This window comes from Aphelocoma coerulescens, chromosome 2 (genome assembly GCF_041296385.1).
Source record: "Aphelocoma coerulescens isolate FSJ_1873_10779 chromosome 2, UR_Acoe_1.0, whole genome shotgun sequence".
Classification (NCBI taxonomy): domain Eukaryota; kingdom Metazoa; phylum Chordata; class Aves; order Passeriformes; family Corvidae; genus Aphelocoma; species Aphelocoma coerulescens.
The window spans coordinates 168,035,047-168,060,399 of NC_091015.1; the positions used below are offsets into that span (position 1 = coordinate 168,035,047).

Consider the following 25,353-nt stretch of genomic DNA (forward strand, 5'->3'; position numbering starts at 1 on the left):
GGGTATGGGATTGGGATTGGGATGGGATTGGGATGGGATTGGGAATGGGATTGGGATTGGGATGGGATTGGGATGGGATTGGGAATGGGATTGGGATTGGGATTGGGAATGGGATGGGATTGGGAATGGGATTGGGATGGGATTGGGATGGGATTGGGATGGGATTGGGAATGGGATTGGGATTGGGATTGGGAATGGGATGGGATTGGGAATGGGATTGGGATGGGATTGGGATTTGGATTGGGATTGGGACTGGGAATGGGAATGGGATTGGGAATGGGATTGGGAATGGGATAGGGATGGGGAATGGGATTGGGGATGGGAATGGGATTGGGATTGGGGTGGGATTGAGAATGGGATGGGAATGGGATTGGGATGGGATTGGGATGGGATTGGGAATGGGAATGGGATTGGGAATGGGATGGGGAATGGGAATGGGATTGGGAATGGGATGGGGATTGGGAATGGGGATTGGGATTGGGAATGGGATTGGGGATGGGATGGGATTGGGAATGGGATTGGGAATGGGATTGGGAATGGGATTGGGATTGGGAATGGGATTGGATTGAGAATGGGATGGGAATGGGATTGGGATGGGATTGGGATGGGATTGGGAATGGGATGGGATGGGATTGGGAATGGGATTGGGAATGGGATTGGGGATGGGATGGGATGGGATTGGGGATGGGATGGGATTGGGAATGGGATGGGGATTGGGATTGGGAATGGGAATGGGAATGGGATTGGGGATGGGATTGGGAATGGGATTGGGATTGGGAATGGGATTGGGAATGGGATTGGGAATGGGATTGGGGATGGGATGGGATTGGGAATGGGATGGGAGTGGGATTGGGAATGGGATTGGGATTGGGGATGGGAATGGGATTGGGAATGGGATGGGATTAGGATGGGGATTGGGAATGGGAATGGGATTGGGAATGGGATGGGGATTGGGAATGGGGATTGGGATTGGGATTGGGAATGGGATGGGGATTGGGATTGGGAATAAGAAAGGGATGGGATTGGGAATGGGATTGGGATTGGGAATGGGAATGAGAAAGTGATGGGGATGGGGATTGGGAATGGGATTGGGATTGGGATGGGATTGGGAATGGGAATGGGATTGGGATGGGATTTGGATTGGGATTGGGATTGGGAATGGGAATGGGAATGGGATTGGGATTGGGAATGGGATTGGGATGGGGAATGGGATTGGGGATGGGAATGGGATTGGGATTGGGGTGGGATCGAGAATGGGATGGGAATGGGATTGGGATGGGATTGGGATGGGATTGGAGTGGGATGGGATGGGATGGGGATGGGAATGGAACGGGATGGGGATTGGGATGGGATGGGATTGGGATTGGGATGTGATTGGGGTTGGGAATGGGATTGGGAATGGGAATGGGATGGGATTGGGATTGGGATGGGATCGGGATGGGATGGGATTGGGATGGGATCGGGACGGGATGGGATGGGATTGGGATGGGATTGGGATTGCTATCACGTCATCGTTTTTCCCGCCTGATCTCAGCCCCATTCCCAAACCAGAGCCGGGAATTCCAGGTGGAGCAGCCCGAGCTGGAAAACGGCTCCGTGGGCCGGGAATTGCAGCCGTTCCCAAATTCCAGCCGCTCCCATTCCCTGTTCCCAAATTCCAACCACTCCCATTCCCTGCTCCCGATTCCCAGTACCTCCCATTCCCCATTCCCAGTTCCCAGCCGCTCCCATTCCCGGGAATTCCCGATCCGGGGGCGGATCCGTACCTGACACCAACCACTGCCCAGTGGGGGACACGCTCAGGGTCCGGACCAGGCTGGAATGGCCGCGGTAAATCTGGGAAAAAAAAACGGGAATGAGGGAGAATCCCAAATCCTGGGAGTTCCGGGGCTCCTCCCTGGGAGCCTCCGGAATCCTCGGGAAGGGAGGAGGGATTTGGGATCTGGAGGGAGCACGGAATTTGGGATCTGGCAGCCCTGAACCCATCCTAAATCCACAGGGATGGGAAATCCTGGGAATGGGGATCCCAAATCCCAGCCCTGATCCCAAATCCACAGCAATGGGAAATCCTGGGAATGGGGATCCCCAAATCCCAGCCCTGATCCCAAATCCACAGGGATGAGAAATCCTGGGAATGGGGATCCCAAATCCCGGCCCTGATCCCATCCCACACCCCCAGCGATGGCAATTCCAGCCGGGAATGGCCGCTCCAGCCTGGAATTCCAGCCCGGGCAGCCCTTTCCAGGGGGATATTCCTGAAAATCCCAGCCCAAGGCCGTTCCCTCTGCTCCTGTCCCTGTTCCCTGCCAGCAGATCCCGCCCTGGATCCCCCCTGGATCCCTTCAATCCCACTTTTCTCCCGGGAATCCCCGGCCTCACTCCCTGCCCTGCTTCCCGAGGCCGCCCGTCCCCGCAATTCCAAGGCGATATTCCCGAAAATATCCCCGTTCCCGGCTCCGCTCCTCCCTCACCAGGGCCTGCGTGGTCGGGAAGGGCTGCAGATCCCGCGGCCTCGGAAGTTTGGGAATGAGATCCTCGGGATCCACGTTGACCTGCGGGATGGCCGTGACACCAATCCAGGCTGCTCCGACCCTCCGGAGCTTCCCGGGAAACCGTTCCCGGCTCCGGCCGGGAATCCCCCGCCCGCGTTCCCGGCGTTCCCGGCCCCGCATTCCCGGTTTTTTTCCCATCCCGGGATCCGCACCCGCATTTTGCGCTGCCGGGGGCACAGGTAGAGGTCGAGGCAGCGCTCGAAGCGCTCGTGGATGAAGCGGGAATAGGCGGGAACGGCGCGGAGGCTCCGGAATTTCTGCGGGATGAAGTTCAGCCGCCGCTCGGCCGGCTCCTGCTGCTCCCAGGCCAGCTTCTGTGGGAATGGGAATGCCGGGAATTCTGGGAATTCCGGGAATTCTGGGGATGGGGGATGGGATGGGATGGGATGGGAAGTGGGATTGGGATTGGGATTAGGATTGGGATGGGATTGGGAATGGGAATGGGATGGGATGGGACGGGATGGGACGGGATGGGACGGGAATGGGAACAGGAATGGGATGGGGACGGGGATGGGATGGGATGGAATGGGAATGGGGATGGGATGGGATTGGGATAGGGATTAGTATTGGGATGGGAATGGGATTGGTCTTGGGATTAGGATTGGGATTGGGATTAGGATTAAGATTAGGATAAGGATTGGGATTGGGATTGGGATTGGGAATGGGAATGGGATGGGGATGGGATGGGAATGGGATCGGGGAATGGGATGGGATTGGGATTGGGAATGGGATGGGAATTCTGGGAATGGGATTGGGAATGGGATTGGGGGATGGAATGGGATGGGAATGGGGGTGGGGACGGGATGGAATGGGATTGGGATTGGATTGGGAATGGGAATGGGAGGGGATGAGAATTCTGGGAATGGGATGGGAATTCTGGGAATGGGAATGGAATGGAATGGGAATGGGAAGGGAATGGGAACAGGAATGGGATGGGGATTAGGATTGGGATGGGAATGGGGATGGAATGGGATGGGATGGGATTTGGAATGGGATTGGGAATGGGATGGGAACGGGAATGGGATGGGAATGGGGATGGGATTGGGATTAGGATTGGGAATTCTGGGAATGGGATGGGAATTCTGGGAATGGGATGGGAATGGGACACGCTGCGCTCGGGAAGAGCCATTCCTGAGGATCGGGATCGCTCCCGTCGGCAGCTCCTTAGCCGGGATTTTCCACCCACCTCATCCCACCGGGATCCTTTCCATCCTCATCCCACCGGGATCCTTTCCATCCTCATCCCACCAGGATCTTTCCATCCTCATCCCACTGGGATCTTTTCCATCCTCCTCATCCCACCGGGATCTTTTCCATCCTCATCCCACCGGGATCTTTCCATCCTCATCCCACCGGGATCTTTTCCATCCTCATCCCACCGGGATCCTTTCCATCCTCATCCCACCAGGATCTTTCCATCCTCATCCCACTGGGATCTTTTCCATCCTCCTCATCCCACCGGGATCTTTCCATCCTCATCCCATCGGGATCTTTTCCATCCTCCTCATCCCATCGGGATCTTTCCATCCTCATCCCACCGGGATCCTTTCCATCCTCATCCCACCGGGATCCTTTCCATCCTCATCCCACCGGGATCTTTTCCATCCTCATCCCACTGGGATCTTTCCATCCTCATCCCACCGGGATCCTTTCCATCCTCCTCATCCCACCGGGATCTTTTCCATCCTCCTCATCCCACCAGGATCTTTCCATCCTCATCCCACCAGGATCTTTCCATCCTCATCCCACCGGGATCCTTTCCATCCTCCTCATCCCACCGGGATCTTTTCCATCCTCCTCATCCCACCAGGATCTTTCCATCCTCATCCCACCGGGATCTTTTCCATCCTCATCCCACTGGGATCTTTTCCATCCTCATCCCACTGGGATCTTTTCCATCCTCATCCCATTGGGATCTTTTCCATCCTCCTCATCCCATCAGGATCTTTCCATCCTCACCCCACTGGGATCTTTTCAATCCTCATCCCACCGGGATCTTTTCCATCCTCATCCCACCAGGATCCTTTCCATCCTCATCCCACCAGGATCTTTTCCATCCTCATCCCACCGGGATCTTTTCCATCCTCATCCCATTGGGATCTTTTCCATCCTCCTCATCCCATCGGGATCTTTTCCATCCTCATCCCACCGGGATTTCTCTGCCCCTTTTCCCCCGTCCCCTCTGGCTTCATCCCGCCAGGACAAATCCCGCTCCGGAACCTCTCCCAGTTATCCGGGGCCTCCATCAGGACCACCCCAATTCCTGGGAACCAATCCCAAACCTCCCCTTCAATCCATGGGATCCTGGCACGGTTTGGGTGGGAACTCGGAGCCGATCCCATTCCACGGGCAGGGACAATTCCCACTATCCCAGGACGCCTGGGACACTTCCAGGCCTGAAACATCCCACAAATTCCCTGGAAAAACACTTCCAGCCTCCACGGGATCCCCCAAATCCCCTCCGTGGATCCCAATCCCTGGGGATCTCCCCGGCGTTCCCGGGTGTCCGTTCCCGTCCCGTCACCTCCTCGGGGCTGAGCAGGAATTCCGGGGGGGGGTTGTAGGACTCGGCGTGTCCCGGCAGCGGGATTTTGGGAGCGGGGACGTGCATCTTGTGCCGGCCCAGGATGGAGTTGGGATCCTCCCGCGCCCACAGGTCGTAAAAGGTGGGAATGTTTTCCTTGGGTTTCCGGGGTTGGATCCAGCCCATCTTGATGGCGTGCACCAGCTTGGACACCTGTGGAGAAGGGGGTGAGGAATTCCCGGGATTTGGGATGCGGAGGGGAAGGGAGGGGTTTCCCGTCATCCTCATCCCACCGGGATCTTCCCAATCTCCTCATCCCACCGGAGCTTTTCCATCCTCCCAATCCCACCGGGATCTTCTCACTCTCCTCATCCCACCCTTCCCATCCCACTGGGATCTTCCCAATCTCCTCATCCCATTGGGATCTTCCCACCCTCCTCAGCTTTCCCGCCTTCACCCCACCGGGATCTTTCCAACCTCATCCCACTGGAGCTTTTCCACCCTCCCAATCCCACCGGGATCTTCTCACTCTCCTCATCCCACCGGGACCTTTCCACCCTCCCAATCCCACCGGGATCTTCCCAATCTCCTCATCCCACTGGGATCTTCCCACCCTCCTCAGCATTTCCATCTTCATCCCACCGGAGCTTTTCCACCCTCCTCGTCCCACCGGGATCTTCCCAATCCCCTCAATCCACTGGGATCTTTCCGTCCTCCTTGAATTTTCCATCCTCTTCATCCCACTGGGATCTTCCCACCCTCCTCAGCTTTTCCACCTTCATCCCACCAGAGCTTTTCCACCCTCCTCATCCCACCAGGATCTTCCCACCCTCCTCAGCTTTCCCACCTTCATCCCACCGGGATCTTTCCAACCTCATCCCACCAGGATTTTCCCACCCTCCTCATCCCACTGGGCCTTTTCCATCCTCCCCATCCCACCGGGATCTTCCCAATCCCCTCAATCCACTGGGATCTTTCCATCATCCTTGACTCTTCCATCCTCTTCGACTTTTCCATCCTCTTCATCCCATTGGGATCTCCCCACCTGCCTCATCCCACCGGGATCTTTCCAACCTCATCCCACCGGGATCTTTCCAACCTCATCCCACCGGGATCTTTCCAACCTCATCCCATTGGGATCTTCCCACCCCCATCCTGTTGGGATCTCCCCACCCTCCCCATCCCACCGGGATCTTCCCAATCCCCTCAATCCACTGGGATCTTTCCATCATCCTTGACTCTTCCATCCTCTTCAACTTTTCCATCCTCTTCATCCCATTGGGATCTCTCCATCCGCATCCTGTTGGGATCTCCCCACCCTCCTCATCCCGTTGGGATCTCCCCACCCTCCCCATCCCACCGGGACCTCTCCCCGCTCCCCCCCCCCGCCGGCGTTCCGGTCTCTCCCGCCCGTGTCCCACCTTCTCCTTCTCCACGAGGGAGGGGATGAAGCTCCGTTTGTCCGCGGGCCGGTTGGTCACGGGATGGATCCGCACCTCGTGGCTGAAGAAATCCACGGCCGGCTGGAAAACCGGGAATGCTGAGCCCTCAGACCACATTCCCACCAGGAATTCCGCTCCCGGGACCTCCCCTCCCACATTCCCGGTGGGAATTGCATCCCCAGGGCCTCCCCTCCCACATTCCCAGTGAGAATTCCACCCCCAGGGCCTCCCCTCCCACATTCCCAGTGGGAATTCCATCCCCAGGGCCTCCCCTCCCACATTCCCAATGGGAATTGATCTTGTTCCTGGTAGGAATGGCGCCCATTCCCGGTGGGAATCAATCTTGTTCCCGGCAGGAATTGCCCTCGTTCCCGGCAGGAATTGCCCTCATTCCTGACAGGAATTGCACCCATTCCCGGCAGGAATTGATCTCATTCCCAGCAGGAATTGATCCTGTTCCCACTGGGAACTGATCCCGTTCCTGGCGGGAATTGCACCCGTTCCTGGCAGGAATTGATCCCGTTCCCATTGGGAATTGATCCTGTTCCCACTGGGAACTGATCCCGTTCCCGGCAGGAATTGATCTCGTTCCCGGCAGGAATTGATCCTGTTCCCATTGGGAATTGATCCCGTTCCCGGTGGGAATTGCACCCTTTCCCGGCAGGAATTGATCTCGTTCCCATTGGGAATTGATCCCGTTTCCGGCGGGAATTGCGCCCGTTCCCAGCAGGAATTGATCTCCTTCCCGGCAGGAATTGATCCCGTTCCCATTGGGAATTGATCCCGTTCCCGGCGGGAATTGCTCCCTCACCTCGTAGGGATCGAAGTTGACGTCCCCGAATTGGCCCCTCTGGAGGCGCTGGATCAGCTCCAGCTGCTCGTCCGACAGCGGCACCTCCGCCCCCGTCAGCCGCTCCTGCACCGTCCGCCTGCCGGGACACACGGAACGCCGGGATGGACACGGATGGACAGGGATGGACACGGATGGACAGGGATCACAGGGATGGACAGGGATCACAGGGATGGGATCACAGGGATGCACACAGACTGCCGGGATGGACAGGGATCACAGGGATGGGATCACAGGGATGGGATCACAGGGATGGGATCACAGGGATGGACACAGACTGCCGGGATGGACAGGGATCACAGGGATGGGATCACAGGGATGGGATCACAGGGATGGACACAGACTGCCGGGATGGACAGGGATCACAGGGATGGACAGGGGTGGACAGGGATCACAGGGGTGGACACGGATCACAGGGATGGGATCACAGGGATGGACAGGGATCACAGGGATGGGATCACAGGGATGCACACAGACTGCCGGGATGGACAGGGATCACAGGGATGGACAGGGGTGGACAGGGATCACAGGGATGGACAGGGGTGGACAGGGATCACAGGGATGGACAGGGATCACAGGGATCACAGGGATGGGATCACAGGGATGGACACAGACTGCCGGGATGGACAGGGATCACAGGGATGGACAGGGGTGGACAGGGATCACAGGGATGGACAGGGGTGGACAGGGATCACAGGGATGGACAGGGATCACAGGGATCACAGGGATGGGATCACAGGGATGGACACAGACTGCCGGGATGGACAGGGATCACAGGGATGGACAGGGGTGGACAGGGATCACAGGGATGGACAGGGATCACAGGGATCACAGGGATGGGATCACAGGGATGGACACAGACTGCCGGGATGGACAGGGATCACAGGTGATGGACAGGGATGGACAGGGATCACAGGGATGGACAGGGATGGACAGGGATCACAGGGATGGGATCACAGGGATGGACACAGACTGCCGGGATGGACAGGGATCACAGGGATGGGATCACAGGGATGCACACAGACTGCCGGGATGGACAGGGATCAAGGGATGGACAGGGGTGGACAGGGATAGACACGGATCACCGGGATGGACAGGGATCACAGGGATGGACAGGGATCATAGGGATGGACAGGGACAGGACGGACACGGATCACCGGGATGGACAGGGATGGACATGGATCACCGGGATGGACAGGGATGACAGGGATGGACAGGGATCATAGGGATGGACAGGGACAGGATGGACACGGATCACCGGGATGGACAGGGATCACAGGGATGGACAGGGATGGACATGGATCACCGGGATGGACAGGGATCACCGGGATGGACATGGATCACAGGGATGGACACGGATCACTGAGATGGACACGGATCACAGGGATGGACATGGATCACCGGGATGGACAGGGACGGGATCACAGGGATCGCCAGGATAGACAGGGACAGGATCACAGGGATGGACAGGGATTGCCGGGATGGACACGGATCATAGGGATGGACAGGGATGGACACGGATCACCGGGATGGGGGACAGGATCACCGGGATGGACACGGATCACCAGGATAGGGGACGGGATCACTGGGATGGACAGGGATGGACTCAGATGGACAGGGATGGACAGGGATGGACACGGATCACTGGGATGGGGGACGGGATCACTGGGATGGACTCAGATGGACAGGGATGGACAGGGATCACAGGGATGGACATGAATCGCCAGGATGGACATGGATCACAGGGATTGCTGGGATTGCCGGGATGGACACAGATCATAGGGATGGACACGGATCACAGGGATGGACAGGGATCACAGGGATGGACATGGATCACCGGGATGGGGGATGGGATCACTGGGATGGACAGAGATGGTCAGGGATGGACAGGGATCGCTGGGATGGACAGGGATGGGATTGCCGGGATGGGGGACGGGATCACTGGGATGGACAGGGATGGGATTGCTGGGATGGGGGATGGGATTGCTGGGATGTACAGGGATGGACACGGATCACAGGGATGGACAGGGATCGCTGGGATGGACAGGGATGGGATTGCCAGGATGGACAGGGATGGAATGGGATGGACAGGGATCGCCGGGATGGACAGGGATGGACAGGGATCACCAGAATGGATAGGGATGGGATTGCCGGGATGGGGAATGGGATCGCTGGGATGGACAGGGATAGGGGCACAGGATCACAGGGATGGACAGGGATGGAGGATGGGATCGCTGGGATGGAACAGGGATGCAGAGGATTCCCGGGATAAGGACAGGGATTCCCGGGATGCAGAGGATTCCCGGGATGCAGCCGAGGATGGATGGATGGGAGGGAGGGCGGCTCCGTGCCAGATCCCAAATCCTCCTGTCCGGAATCACCCCGGGAGAGCCCAGGGAGGCTCCAGAACCCTGAATTCCGGGGAATTTGGGCAATTCCAAGCCCCAGCTTTGTGGCCACACAAACTCCCCGTGCGGAGCAGATCCGCGAGGCCACGGGATGCTTCGGGATCCTGTTATCCCAAGGTTTTCCAAACCCTTTCCCGCCCGGCCTGGGCCTCTCTCCCGGGATTTCTCACCAGTATTCCGGGTTTTCCATCTTCTCCAGGAACAGGTCCAGCTCGTCCTTGCTCCGGAGGGGTTTGTAGATCCTCCTCCCGTCCAGGTCGTAGCCGACGTGCGGGAATTCCTGGTACCATTCCATGGGAATGTTCCCCACCGTGTTCCGGATGTCCTGCGGGACAAACCCAGGGGACGGCGTGAGGGGAGGGCGCGGAATTCCGGGGAAAACCCCGGAGATGCTTCCAGAGGCTGAAGGGAGAGCGGGGGAGGGAGCCGGGAGAAGGATCCTGTTGGGATCCTGTCCTTTGGGATGTGGAGTTGGGGGTGAGGATCCCGTTGGGATCCCATCCCTGAGGATTCAGGGCAGGGCCCCAGATCCCGTTGGGATCCAATCCCTGAGGATTCAGGGCAGGGCCCCAGATCCCGTTGGGATCCAATCCCTGAGGATGCGCAGAGAGGTCCCAGATCCCGTTGGGATCCCATCCCTGGGGATGTGCAGAGGGGTCCCAGATCCCAGATCCTGGATTTGGGCTGTGATTCCCTGGATTTCAGCTGTGATTTCCTGGATTTTGACCATGATTCCCTGGATTTCGGGCATCCCTGTGCCCCCAGCCTCTGACCGGGATCATCTCCGTGTCCCTGGCTGTGATTCCCTGGATTTGGGCTGCAATTCCCTGGATTTTGACCACGATTCCCTGGATTTCAGCTGTGATTCCATGGATTTGGGCTGTGATTCCTGGATTTTAGCTGCCATTCCCCGGATTTTGGGCATCCCTGTGCCCCCAGCCTCTGACCGGGATCATCTCCGTGTCCCTGGCTGTGATTCCCTGGATTTGGGCGGCAATTCCATGGATTTTGGGCATCCCTGTGCCCCCAGCCTCTGACCGGGATCATCTCCGTGTCCCTGGCTGCGATTCCCTGGATTTTGACCATGATTCCCTGGATTTGGGCTGCAATTCCCTGGATTTGGGCTGTGATTCCCTGGATTTTGGGCATTCCTGTGCCCCCAGCCTCTGACCGGGATCATCTCCGTGTCCCTGGCTGCGATTCCCTGGATTCTGGCTGCGATTCCCTGGATTTTGGCCGCGACTCCCTTGATTTTGGCCGCGACTCCCTTGATTTTGGCCGCGACTCCCTGGATTCTGGCCGCAATCCCACGGATTCTGGGACTCCCCGTGCCCCCCGCTCCGCTCCGAGCTCAACCTCGACCCCCACCTGCCCCGGGGCTCATTCCCAAACCCCAGCCTGGAGCGGAACCCCCACCGATCCGGCCTTTTCCCCGGGAAATCTCCCGGCTGGAAGCTGCCGGAGCCGAGCCGGGATCGTTCCCGGCTCTAAACGAAAGCAGATGGCTCCGGGAGCTTCCAGAGGGCCGGGAAGGGGATGACAGAGGTTGGATTTCGGAAGCTGCCGAGACAGGGATTAAGTGCGGGAGCGCACGGAAGGTGCCGCGCTCCGGCCGGGAACGAACCTCCCGTGCCGAGCTCCTGGGAGGCGCCGCTGGAAAAGCGGGGGGGGAGAGCTGCGGATTCCCGGGAAAAGCCGCCATTCCCGGGGGTTGTTATCCCTGTCTGTCCGCAGGGATGGGGTGAACTGGGAGGGAGGTGGGGGGGGGAACCAGGGAATGGCTTCCCAATGGAATTTTGGGATGTTGGGAAGCCATTCCTGCCCGCCAAGGGAATTCCCAGAGAATCCCTGGAGCAATCCTGGGGTAGCGGGAGATGCCCGGTGGGAATGGGCTGATCCCTAAAATCCCTTCGCGCCCAAACCATTGCAGAATTCCCGGATTTTAGGGTGCCGGGAGCTGTGTCCGGCTCCATCCCAGCTCCTGCGGCTCCTTCCTGCCCATCCCTGGCGGCTCAGCCGGATCTCCCAGGGCTGCCTTTGGGATGGATCCCGGAGCCGGCAGCTCGGGGGGACGGGAAGATCCCTTGGGACACCCCCCGGGATCAGGGATCCCATGGAGCTGGGAATGAGCTGGGAATGAGCAGGGGGAGCCGGGGAATTCCAGGAGAGCCCGGAGCCCCTTGCAGGGCCTTTTCCAGAGGTTTTTCCAGCACAGCTGGAGAGGGCCTTGGGATAAAGGCTGCAGGGGCAGGAGCCAGGCAATGGCTTCCCTATGGAATTTTGGGATCTTGGGAAGCCATTCCTGCCCGCCAGGGAATTCCCAGAGAATCCCTGGAACAATCCCGGCACAGCGGGAGCCGCCGCTGCCCATGGAACGGGATGGGAACGCCACCTGGCACCTCTGGAATTCCCGTGCCCCGATTCCACCCTCGCTGCCCCGGGCAGGGAATTCCAGCGAATCCCAACTGCGGCTCCTGAAGGGTTAATTCCTCCCTCCTGCCGCAGGAGCAGCGGGAATGGGAAGGGGCCGCGATTAAATCCCGATTCCCAGCCGGAATTCCTAGCGGGAATGGGGGGAAGGGGGGCTCAGGGATGGGGACGACGCCAGCGGTGCCATCCCGGGATTGGAATTCCCGGCAGGGAAAAATCCTCTGGGAATCCTCAGGGAGCCCGGGATGGGATCAAGCGGGACACCGGGAATGTCGTGGGGAGCGAATTCCCTCGGCTCCGGTGGGGAGAATTCCAGAGGGATCCCAGAGATCCCCCCCCTCCCGGCTGCTCCGTGGGACACAGGACCGGGATAAGGGAATTTCTCGGGAGAACAGGTTGGGGGACGAAAGGAAAACCGGGAAAGAAAGCGGCGAATTGGCCGGGAATGTGGTGGGGGGCGAATTCCCTCGGCTCCAGGCGGTCCCGATTGGGGAAGGGGCGAAAATTCCAGAGGGATCCCAGAGATCCCCTCCCCTCCCCGGCTGCTCCGTGGGACACAGGACCGGGATAAGGGAATTTCCCGGGAGAACAGGTTGGGGGGGAGAGGGGGGACGAAAGGAAAACCGGGAAAGAAAGCGGCGAATTGGCCGGGGAATGCGGCGAAGGGGTTAAAGCCGAGCCTGCAGGGTGAGCTCAGGTAGGCCGGGCCTGGGGCTCCCCTTTCCAAAGGCTCCTTTTCCAAGGAGCCGGGCGCGGAGGAGGGGCCGGGCCGCCCATCCCCGCCGCTATAAAAACCCCGCAATTCCAGCGGCGGCTCCCGGAGGACGCGCACGTGCGCCGGGAGCGGCGGCGGCGAGCCTGAAAACCGGGAATAAAACACCCCAAGCGCCGGGATAGAAACCCGCGATAGAAGCGGGATAAAAAAAAAAAAAAAACAAACCGAAAAGCGGGAGGAAAGCGGGAGAAAAGCGGGAGAAAAGCAGGAGAAAAGCAGGAGAAAAGCGGGAGGAAAGCGGGAGAAAAGGAGGAGAAAAGTGGGAGAAAAGGAGGAGGAAAGGAGGAGAAAAGGAGGAGAAAAGGAGGAGAAAAGCAGGAGAAAAGCGGAAGAAAAGCGGGAGAAAAGGAGGAGAAAAGGAGGAGAAAAGGAGGAGAAAAGCGGGATAAAAGCAGGAGAAAAGCAGGAGAAAAACGGGATAAAAGCGGGAGAAAAGCAGGAAAAAAGGAGGAGAAAAGCGGGAGAAAAGGAGGAGAAAAGCGGGAGAAAAGCGGGAGAAAAGCCCCCCAAAACCGGGCTAAACCGCCGCGCTCAAAGCCCCCGCGCCCCGCAGCGCAGCCCGGAGAGAGCCATGAGCGCCCGGAGCAGCTGAGCGTTCCCTCGGCGTTCCCGCGGCGTTCCCGCGGCGTTCCCGCGGCGTTCCCGCGGCGTTCCCGCTTTCCCAAGCATGTCCTTCGCCATGCTGCGCCCGGCGCCCAGCCGCTTCCTGTACCCCGACATCAGCGCGCTGTCCGAGGACGAGGAGAACAGCGAGAGCTCGGGCTCGGAGGAGAAGCCGTTCCAGGTGGACGCCGAGGGCTTCGCCGCGCAGGGGGGCAAGCGGCGCAGCGGCAAGAGCCGCGGGAGGCTGGCCCGGGAGCCCCGGCAGCGGCACACGGCCAACGCCCGCGAGCGCGACCGCACCAACTCGGTGAACACGGCGTTCACGGCGCTGCGCACCCTCATCCCCACCGAGCCGGCCGACAGGAAACTGTCCAAGATCGAGACGCTGCGCTTGGCTTCCAGCTACATCTCCCACCTCGGGAATGTGCTGCTGCTGGGAGAAGGAGGTGGAGGTGGTGGTGGTGGAGGTGGAGGAGGAGGTGGTGGTGTGGGGCAGCCGTGCCACGGGACTGCCGCGGGGATCTATCCCGGAGCCGCGTCGTCGCCGCCGGCCGGCCGGGAGCCCGAGGGGTCGCAGCCCAGACAGATCTGCACCTTCTGCCTCAGCAACCAGAGGAAGCTGGTGAGGGATGGGCTGGGAATGGGCTGGGAGTGGGGTGGGAGTGGGGAGTGGGGTGAGGGAAGGGATCCTGGAGGGATGGGGAGTGGGGTGAGGGAAGGGATCCGGGAGAGAGTGGGGTGAGGGAAGGGATCCTGGAGAGAGTGGGGAGTGGGGTGAGGGAAGGGATCCTGGAGGGAAGGGGGACCGGGATGAGGAGAATGAGCGGCAGGGAGCCGGGAATGGGGAGTGGGATGAGGGGAATGAGCCGGGAATGGGGAGTGGGGTGAGGGAAGGGATCCTGGAGAGATGGGGAGTGGGGTGAGGGAAGGGATCCTGGAGGGAATGGGGACCGGGATGTGGAGAATGAGTGGCGGGGAGCCGGGAATGGGGAGTGGGATGAGGGGAATGAGCCGGGAATGGGGAGTGGGGTGAGGGAAGGGATCCTGGAGGGATGGGGACCGGGATGTGGAGAATGAGCGGCGGGGAGCTGGGAACGGGGAGAGGGGTGAGGGAAGGGATCCTGGAGAGAGTGGGGTGAGGGAAGGGATCCCGCCGGGAATGGGGACCGGGATGCGGAGAATGAGCGGCGGGGAGCCGGGAATGGGGAGAGGGGTGAGGGAAGAGATCCCAGAGGGAATGGGGAGAGGGATGAGGGGAATGAGCCGGGAATCGGGAGAGGGGTGAGAGAAGGGATCCCGTAGGGAATGGGGAGTGGGATGAGGGGGATGAGCCGGGAATGAGCTGGGAATGGGGAGAGGGATGAGGGAAGGGATCCTGGAGGGAATGGGGAGTGGGATGAGGGGGATGAGCCAGGAATGAGCTGGGAATGGGGAGTGGGGTGAGGGAAGGGATCCCAGAGGGAATGGGGAGAGGGATGAGGGGGATGAGCCGGGAATGGGGAGTGAGGTGAGGGAAGGGATCCTGGAGGGAATGGGGAGCCTGGGAGCCGGGAGTGAATCCCGCCGGGAATGGGGAATGGGAGCCGGGAATGGGGACCTGGAGCCGGGAATGGGGGCCTGGAGCCGGGAATGGGGACCTGGGAGCTGAGAGTGAATCCCGCCGGGAATGGGGAATGGGAGCCGGGAATGCCGCGGGGATGGAGGGAATGGTGTTGCCGGGATTGGGGCTGGGAATGCCGAGTTCCCGTGCGGAGCTTCCCAAAAAAGCGGCGATTCCCGTGTTTATCCCAGTGTTTCCCCGCTCCGAGGGGCAGCGGGACGCGGGGAATTGCGTGCCGGGATGCGGGAATGCCGCGGGGGGATGCGGGATTCGGGCTGGGATGAGGGAATGGCGATCCCAGGATGCGGGATTCGGGCTGGGATGAGGGAACGGCGATCCCGGGCTGCGGGATTCGGGCTGGGAATGCCGAGTTGCCGTGCGGGGATTCCCGGAAAAGCGGCGACTCCCGGGTTTATCCAGGTGAAAATTCCCGTCCGCGCACTCCGAGGGGCAGCGGGAGGCAGGGAATTGTGTCCCGGCGAGGCGGGAATGCCGCGGGGATGCGGGGAGTTGTATCCCGGGATGCGGGATCCGCGCTGGGAATGGCGAGCTCCCAGATTCCCAAAAAAAAAAAAGGAAAAAAGCGGGTTCGTGGCAGAGTTTGTCCGCTCCGAGGGGCAGCGGGATCGAAATCCATGGGAAATCCATGGGAAATCCATGGGAAATCCAGGGAGATCGAGGGAGAAGCGTCTGTGCAGCCGCTTCCAGAGGCGCAGGGAAAGGGACGGGAGAGCAGCGGGACGGAGGAGCCGGGAACGGGCACCGGGAAGAGCTTCGGGAACGCCGGGGAGCGGATCGGGGATCAGCGATCCGGGATCTGGGATTTGGGGTCTTGGATTTGGGATCTGGGACCAGCGGATCCGGGATTTGGGATCCGGGATTTGGGATCTGGGACCAGCGATCCAGGATTTGGGACCTGGGATTTGGAATCTGGGATTTGGGATCTGGGATCAGGATAGCACAGCCGCGGCTCCCAGACTCCCCATCCCAGTGCTCCCAGTCCCTGAGTGCCGGTGCTCCCAGTGCTCCCAGCGCTCCCAGTCCCTGAGTGCCGGTGATCCCAATCCCCCCAGTGCTGAGCTCCCAGTTCCCAACCCCAGCGCTCCCAGTCCCTCCAGTGCCGGAGCTCCCAGTTCCCAACCCCAGCGCTCCCACTCCCCCCAGTGCCGGAGCTCCCAGTTCCCAACCCCAGCGCTCCCAGTCCCTCGATCCCAGTGCTCCCAGTCCCCCCAGTGCCGGAGCTCCCAGGGACACTGGGAGCCGCCCTGGCCATCCCAGTTCTCCCAGTTCCCCCAGTGCTCCCCCAATTCCCTGGATTTCGGGTCTCCCTCCCCTCCCCGTGTCCCTCCGGCTCCGTTCGGGGCAGGTGGAGCAGGGAAAATCCCGCGGGAATCCCTCGGGAATTCTGAGGGCAGGAAGGAAGGATCGGGATCGGGATCGGGATCGGGATCAGGATCGGGATCAGGACTGGGATCAGGATCGGGATCAGGATCGGGATCAGGATCGGGATCGGGATTAGGATCGGGATCAGGACTGGGATCAGGATCGGGATCAGGATGGCCCTGGCACAACCCAGCCCTGCTGATCCCAACAAAGCTGGAGGGGACGGAAAAGTCCTCGGGGAGGATTTCGGAGCGGGAACGGCCCAAATCCCGGGAATGGCCCTGCCCAGGCCGCTGGGAAGAGGCGGGAATGGGATCCCAGCTCATTCCAGCCGGGATCGGCGCTCCGGCTCCTGGGATCCCAGGTTTGGGAATCCTGGAATGCTGCGGCTGGGGAGGGACCCTAAAACCGATCCCTAAACCCGATCCCATCGCAGCATTCCCAGGGATTTTTCCGGGCCCGGAGCGCTGCACGGGCAGGGAGCCTTCCCCTATCCCGGGATATTCCCAGGGCTGGGATTCTCCGGGAATTCCATCCCTGAGCCTCGGCATCCCCACAGGGAAGGATTCCTCCTTCCCGATATCCCGTGGAAGCCGTGGGAAGCCATTCCTGGAAAGGGGGAATCCAGGGAAATCAATGCCAATAAATCCCCGTCTTTAATTTGGGATCAATCCCAGTAAATCCCCATCCTTAATTCGGGATCAATCCCAGTAATCCCTGTCCTTAATTCGGGATCAATCCCAATAATTCCCATTCTTAATTCGGGATCAATCTCAGTAATCCCTGTCCTTAATTCGGGATCAATCCCAATAATTCCCATCCTTAATTCAGGATCAATCTCAGTAATCCCCATCCCTAATTCGGGATCAATCCCAGTAAATCCCCATCCTTAATTCAGGATCAATCCCAATAATTCACGTCCTTAATTCGGGATCAATCCCAGTAATCCCTGTCCTTAATTCGGGATCAATCCCAGTAAATCCCCATCCTTAATTCGGGATCAATCCCAATAATTCCCCATCCTTAATTCGGGATCAATCCCTATAAAATCCCATCACCAGTTTGGATCAATCCCAATAATTCCCCATCCTTAATTTGGGATCAATCCCAATAAAATCGCATCACAAATCCTGGATCAATCCCAATAATTCCCATCCTTAATTCGGGATCAATCCCTATCAATCCCACTGTCAATTTTCCATCAAACCCAAGAAATTCCCATCGCTAATTTTGCACCAATCCCAATAAATCCCCATCCTTAATTCGGGATCAATCCCAATAATTCCCATCCTTAACTGTGGATCAATCCCTATAAAATCCCATCACAAATTCGGGATCAATCCCAATAAATTCCCATCCTTAATTCCGGATCAATTCCTATAAATCCCCATTCTCAATCTCACAATTCCCATAAATTCCCAGAGTCAATTCTGGATCAATCCCAGTAATCCCCATCCTTAATTCAGGATCAATCCCAGTAATCCCCATCCTTAATTCGGGATCAATCTCAGTAAATCCCCATCCTTAATTCTGGATCAATACCAGTAATTCCCATCATTAATTCAGGATCAATCCCAATAATCCCCATCCTTAATTGTCCGTCAATACCAATAATTCCCATCACCGGGGCTGGAATTGGAATTAGGGCTGGATTTAGGGCCGGATTTAGGGCTGGAATCAGGGCTGGAACTGGGACTGGAATTGGGGCTGGAATTGGAATTGGGGCTGGATTTAGGGCCGGATTTAGGGCTGGAATCGGGGCTGGAATTGGGGCTGGAATTGGGGCTGGAATTGGAATTGGGGCTGGATTTAGGGCCAGATTTAGGGCTGGAATCGGGGCTGGAATTAAGGCCGGAATTGGAATCGGGGCCGGAATCGGAATCGGGGCCGGAATTGGGGCTGGAATTGGAATCAGGGCTGGAATTGGGGCTGGAATTAGGGCTGGAACTGGAATCAGGGCTGGAATTAGGGCTGGAATTGGAATAAGAGCTGGAATTGGGGCTGGAACTGGGGCCGGAATCGGAATAAGAGCTGGAATTGGGGCCGGATTTAGGGCTGGAATTAGTGCTGGAACTGGAATCAGGGCCGGATTTAGGGCCGGAATCAGTGCCGGAATTGGAATCAGGGCTGGAATTGGGGCTGGAATTAGTGCTGGAATTGGAATCAGGGCCGGATTTAGGGCTGGAATTGGGGCTGGAATCGGGGCTGGAATCGGGGCTGGAATTGGAATTGGGGCTGGAATTGGAATTAGAGCTGGATTTAGGGCCGGATTTAGGGCCGGATTTAGGGCTGGAATCGGGGCTGGAATTGGGGCTGGAATTGCAATCAGGGCTGGAATCGGGGCTGGAGCAGCCGCTCCCGAGCTGTGCTGCCGTTTTTGGGATGGATTCCCACGGGATTGGGGTTTATGGGGCGTTAAAGGAATCCAATCCCACTCTTTGATCCCGAGGGTGTCGGACAAGGCCGAGGAAATGAGATCCATCCCCTCCGGAGCCGGAAATCCTCTTCCCACCCCAAAGATCCCTAAAATCCTTCCTAAAATCCTCTCCCCGTCCCAAAGATCCCAAAAATCCTTCCTAAAATCCTCTTCCCATTCCTAAGATCCCAAAAATCCTCCTTAAAATCCTCTTCCCATTCCTAAGATCCCTAAAATCCTCTCTAAAATCCTCCTCCTGTCCCAAAGACCCCGAAAATCCTCCCTAAAATCCTCCTCTCATCCCAAAAATCCTCTCTAAAATCCTCTTCCCGTCCCAAAAATCCCTAAAATCCTCCCTAAAATCCTCTTCCCACCCCAAAGATCCCAAAAATCCTCCCTAAAATCCTCCTCCCGTCCCAAAGATCCCAAAAATCCTCCCCAAAACGCTTCTCCTGCCCGGAAAATCCCGAAAATTCCCAAAGCGGCGGCTCCAGGGGGGGTTGATCCCGGAAGCGCCGGGAGAGGGACCCCGGCGTTCCCGACATCCCAGCCCGGGGGAGCCGGGATCTGCTCAGATCCCAAAAATTCCCCATCCAAGGCAGGAAACGGGGATCTGGGAACGAAGGGATTCCCGGATCCCGACAGCGCCGCGTCCCTTCCCAAGGGAATTCCGGGTTGGAATTCCGGGAGCCAGCGGAGTCCTGGGGCCCGGAGAGGCTTTCCCGGGATGAGGGAGAGGCCGAGGCGGGGAAATGGGAAAGGTGGGAGCAGCCCTGGGGTCTCCGGATCACCGGGATCCTTGGGATCCTCGGGATCCCAGCCCCTTCCAGGGGGAAGGCGGGGAAGGGAGAGCGGAGCCGGGTCTGGAGGGGGATCGGGATCCGGAGGGGGATCGGGATAAAGGAATTCCCCTCTGGAATCTCCTCGGGATCCAGAGGGAATTGGGATATGGAAGAATATTGGGATCCAGAGGGGATTGGGGTAGAGATGGATTTGGGATCTGGAGGGGGATTGGGATCTGGAGGAGAAATGGGATCCAGAGGGGTTTTGGGATGGAGACGGATTTGGGATCCAGAGGGAATTGGGATATGAAAAGTTCTTGGGATCCGGGGGGGATCCAGGATCCAGGGGGGGATTGGGATATGGAAGAATATCGGGATCCAGAGGGGACTGGGATAGAGATGGATTTGGGGTCCGGAGGGGGATTGGGATCCAGAGGGGGATCGGGATCCGGAGGGGGATTTGGATAAAGGAATTCCCCTCTGGAATCCCCTCGGGATCCAGAGGGAATTGGGATATGGAAGAATATTGGGATCCAGAGAGGAACTGGGATAGAGAAGGAACCGGGATCCAGAGGGAACCGGGATCCAGAGGGAACCGGGATCCAGAGGGGGGATTTGGATCCCGAGGGAATCGGGATCCAGAGGGAACCGGGATCCAGAAGGGAATTGGGATAAAGTAATTCCTCTATGGAATCCCCGAGGATCCAGAGGGAACTGGGATCCAGAGGGGGATCGGGGTCTGGAGGGGATTTGGGATCCTGAGGGATGAGGGATCCAGAGGGATGAGGGATCCAGGGGGGATTCAGGATCCAGAGGGGATTCAGGATCCAGGGGGAATTGGGGATCCAGGGGGGGATTTGAGATCCAGGGGGAACTGGGATCCAGAGGGGATTTGGGATGGGATCAGGGTTTTGGGATCCAGAGGGGATTCGGAATGGGATCAGGGGGATTTGGGATGGGATCAGGGATTTGGGATCCAGAGGGGATTCGGGATGGGATCAGGGATTTGGGATCCAGAGGGGACTCGGGATGGGATCAGGGGGATTTGGGATGGGATCAGAGGGATTTGGGATCCAGAGGGGATTTGGGATGGGAGCAGGGGGATTTGGGATCCAGAGGGGATTTGGGATGGGAGCAGAGGGATTTGGGATGGGATCAGGGATTTGGGATGGGAGCAGGGGGATTTGGGATCCAGAGGGGATTTGGGATGGGATCAGAGGGATTTGGGATGGGAGCAGAGGGATTTGGGATCCAGAAGGGATTTGGGATGGGAGCAGGGGGATTTGGGATCCAGAGGGGATTTGGGATGGGATCAGAGAATGGATTTGGTCCCTCTGGAATTTGGGGCAGCAAAACCTCTCCGGAGCCTCGGGAAAACCCTCCTGGATCCAGCGGGGCCGGGAAGCTCCCCCAGACCCAAATCCCAGCAATCCCTGCCCGCCGAGCTCCGGGCGCTCCCCACATCCCAAATCCAGCTTTTCCATGGAAAACCCCGGATTTCGGTTCAGGACGGTGAAAATTCCATGAGATTCCCAAAGCTCTGGGAGCCTCAGCCATTCCCACTTTTCCCCCTTTTCCACATCCCCCTTTTCCATGGAAAACCCCGGATTTCGGTTCAGGACGGTGCCAGGAGCGGGAATTCCGGGAGATTCCCAAATCACCGGGAGCTTCCCGGAGCTTCCTCAGCCATTCCCGCTTTTTCCCCCTTTCCCCCCCTCCCGAATCCCGGGATCCTCGATCCCGAATTCCCGCCGCGATCCCGAATTCCAGCCCCTCCTGGCGGCGGGGGGGGGAGGGGGGGGAAGGTGAGATGGAAAAGCGCGGCGGGATTTTCCCAATCCCCATTTCCGCTCCAGACGGCCCCGAACTCCCGGGGCTGGAACATCTGGGAAAATCGAGGCCGGCGCGAGCAGAATTCCCCCTTTTCCCTCCCCTTCCCACCCTCGGGAACAAAGGGAGAGCCGGAGCCGCACGTGCGGGGAGGGGAAAGGGGGGAGGGAGGGAGGGGATGGGATTGGGAATTGGGGATCCCGAAAAAAAATGGGGATGGGGAAGGGGGGAGGGCTGAGATTGGGGATCCCAAAAAATGGGAATGGAAAAGGGGGGAAGGCTGGGACTGGGAATTGGGGATCCCAAAAAACAGGGATGGGGAAGGGGGGAAGGCTGGGATGGGGCTGGGATTGGGAATTGGGAATCCCAAAAAATGGGATGGGAAAGAGGGGAAGGCAGGGATTGGGAATTGGGAGTTGGGAATGGGGGATCCTGAAAAATGGGATGGGAAAGGGGGAAAGCAGAGATTGGGAATTGGGGATCCCAAAAAAAAACGGGGATGGGGAAGAGGGGAGGGCTGGGATGGGGAATTGGGATCAGGAGAATCCCAAAAGAACGGGGATTGGCAAGGGGAGAAGCTGGGATGGGGCTGGGATTGGGAATTGGGGATCCTGAAAAAAAATGGGGATGGGGAAGGGGGGAGGGCTGGGATTGGGGATCCCAAAAAATGGGAATGGAAAAGGGGGGAAGGCTGGGACTGGGAATTGGGGATCCCAAAAAAACGGGGATGGGGAAGGGGGGAGGGCTGAGATTGGGGATCCCAAAAAATGGGATGGGAAAGGGGGGAAGGCTGGGATTGGGAATTGGGGATCCCAAAAAACAGGGATGGGGAAGGGGGGAAGGCTGGGATGGGGCTGGGATTGGGAATTGGGAATCCCAAAAAATGGGAATGGAAAAGGGGGAAAGCAGGGATTGGGAATTGGGGATCCCAAAAAAAAACGGGGATGGGGAAGGGGGGAGGGCTGGGATGGGGAATTGGGAGTTGGGAATGGGGGATCCTGAAAAATGGGATGGGAAAGAGGGAAAGCAGGGATTGGAAACTGGGGATCCCAAAAAACGGGGATGGGAAAGAGGGAAAGCAGGGATTGGGAATTGGGGATCCCGAAAAATGGGATGGGAAAGGGGGGAAGGGCTGGGATGGGGAATTGGGATCAGGAGAATCCCAAAAGAACGGGGATTGGGAAGGGGAGAAGCTGGGATGGGGCTGGGATTGGGAATTGGGGATCCCAAAAAACGGGGATGGGAAAGGGGAGAGGGCTGGGATTGGGGATCCCAAAAAATGGGAATGGAAAGGGGGAAGCAGGGATTGGGAACTGGGGATCCCGAAAAACAGGGATGGGAAAGGGGGGAAGGCTGGGATTGGGAATTGGGAATCCCAAAAAACGGGGATGGGAAGGAAAACCCGGCTGGGGGAGGGGTGGGGGGATACTGGGGGTACTGGTGGTGCTGGTGGGGTGGTACTGGTTGTACTGGGAGTGGTACTGGGGTGGTACTGGTTATACTGGGGGTGGTACTGGTTATACTGGGGGTGGTACTGGGGGTGGTACTGGTTATACTGGGGGTGGTACTGGTTATACTGGGGGTGGTACTGGGGGTGGTACTGGTTATACTGGGGTGGTACTGGTTGTACTGGGAGTGGTACTGGGGTGGTACTGGTTATACTGGGGGTGCTACTGGGGGTGGTACTGGTTATACTGGGGGTGGTACTGGTTATACTGGGAGTGGTACTGGGGTGGTACTGGTTATACTGGGGTGGTACTGGTTGTACTGGGAGTGGTACTGGGGTGGTACTGGTTATACTGGGGGTGCTACTGGGGGTGGTACTGGTTATACTGGGGGTGCTACTGGTTATACTGGGGGTGGTACTGGTTGTACTGGGAGTGGTACTGGGGTGGTACTGGTTATACTGGGGGTGGTACTGGGGTGGTACTGGTTATACTGGGGGTGCTACTGGTTATACTGGGGGTGGTACTGGTTATACTGGGGGTGGTACTGGGGGTGGTACTGGTTATACTGGGGTGGTACTGGTTGTACTGGGAGTGGTACTGGGGTGGTACTGGTTATACTGGGGGTGGTACTGGGGTGGTACTGGTTATACTGGGGGTGCTACTGGTTATACTGGGGGTGGTACTGGTTATACTGGGGGTGCTACTGGTTATACTGGGGGTGGTACTGGTTATACTGGGGGTGGTACTGGTTGTACTGGGAGTGGTACTGGGGTGGTACTGGTTATACTGGGGTGGTACTGGTTATACTGGGGGTGCTACTGGGGGTGGTACTGGTTATACTGGGGGTGGTACTGGTTATACTGGGGGTGGTACTGGTTGTACTGGGAGTGGTACTGGGGTGGTACTGGTTATACTGGGGTGGTACTGGTTATACTGGGGGTGCTACTGGGGGTGGTACTGGTTATACTGGGGGTGCTACTGGTTATACTGGGGGTGGTACTGGTTGTACTGGGAGTGGTACTGGGGTGGTACTGGTTATACTGGGGTGGTACTGGTTGTACTGGGAGTGGTACTGGGGTGGTACTGGTTATACTGGGGGTGCTACTGGGGTGGTACTGGTTATACTGGGGGTGCTACTGGTTATACTGGGGGTGGTACTGGTTATACTGGGGTGCTACTGGTTATACTGGGGGTGGTACTGGGGTGGTACTGGTTATACTGGGGTGGTACTGGGGTGGTACTGGGGTGGTACTGGTTATACTGGGAGTGGTACTGGGGTGGTACTGGTTATACTGGGGTGGTACTGGGGTGGTACTGGGGGTGGTACTGGTTATACTGGGGTGGTACTGGTGGATTTAGTGGTGGCGTTACTGGTGCTACTGGGAGATTCAGTGGTGGGGATAATGGTGGCACTGGTGATACTGGGAGGGACCAGGCTGATACTGGGGATACTGGGGGTGGCACTGCTGCTACTGGGGATACTGGGAGCACTGGGGGTGGCACTGGGGGTGACACTGCTGCTACTGGGGATACTGGGAGTACTGGGGGTGGCACTGGAATGCCAGGATCGGGAACAGCTCCAGGGGATCCCGGGAGAATTCCTTGGGAAGGGATCCTGGGAGAATTCCCTGGAAAAGGATCCCAAGAGAATTCCTTGGGAAGGGATCCCGGGAGAATTCCTTGGGAAAGGATTCCGGGAGAATTCCCTGGGAAGGGATCCTGGGAGAATTCCCAGAAAAGGATCCCAGGAGAATTCCTTGGAAATGGATCCCGGGAGAATTCCTTGGGAAGGGATCCTGGGAGAATTCCCGGAAAAGGATCCCAAGAGAATTCCTTGGGAAGGGATCCTGGGAGAATTCCCAGAAAAGGATCCCAGGAGAATTCCTTGGAAATGGATCCCGGGAGAATTCCTTGGGAAGGGATCCTGGGAGAATTCCCGGAAAAGGATCCCAAGAGAATTCCTTGGGAAGGGATCCTGGGAGAATTCCCGGAAAAGGATCCCAGGAGAATTCCTTGGGAAGGGATCCTGGGAGAATTCCCAGAAAAGGATCCCAGGAGAATTCCTTGGAAATGGATCCCGGGAGAATTCCTTGGGAAGAGATCCTGGGATAATTCCTTGGGAAGGGATCCTGGGAGAATTCCTTGGGAAGGGATCCCGGGAGAATTCCTTGGGAAGGGATCCCGGGAGAATTCCCAGAAAAGGATCCTGGGAGAATTCCTGGAGAAGGATCCAAGAGAATTCCTTGGGAAGGGATCCCGGGAGAATTCCTTGGGAAGGGATCCCGGGAGAATTCCCAAGGCCAGCCCTGA

The 25,353-nt window shown here is 58.2% G+C and overlaps 1 protein-coding gene across 1 annotated transcript in view; it reads right to left on the reverse strand.

The window, feature by feature from the left end:
• The window catches only part of BOP1 (BOP1 ribosomal biogenesis factor), a 96,489-nt gene that overhangs the window by 14,499 nt on the left and 56,637 nt on the right, over nucleotides 1–25,353 (reverse strand). Inside the window, exons 4-10 of the mRNA XM_069005631.1 lie at nucleotides 9,947–10,101; nucleotides 7,330–7,447; nucleotides 6,498–6,599; nucleotides 5,077–5,289; nucleotides 2,705–2,866; nucleotides 2,472–2,552; nucleotides 1,767–1,836 (exon numbers count right to left, since the gene is read on the reverse strand). Of these exons, the coding sequence (XP_068861732.1) occupies nucleotides 1,767–1,836; nucleotides 2,472–2,552; nucleotides 2,705–2,866; nucleotides 5,077–5,289; nucleotides 6,498–6,599; nucleotides 7,330–7,447; nucleotides 9,947–10,101 (901 nt within the window). The remainder of the gene's footprint in view (nucleotides 1–1,766; nucleotides 1,837–2,471; nucleotides 2,553–2,704; nucleotides 2,867–5,076; nucleotides 5,290–6,497; nucleotides 6,600–7,329; nucleotides 7,448–9,946; nucleotides 10,102–25,353) is intronic.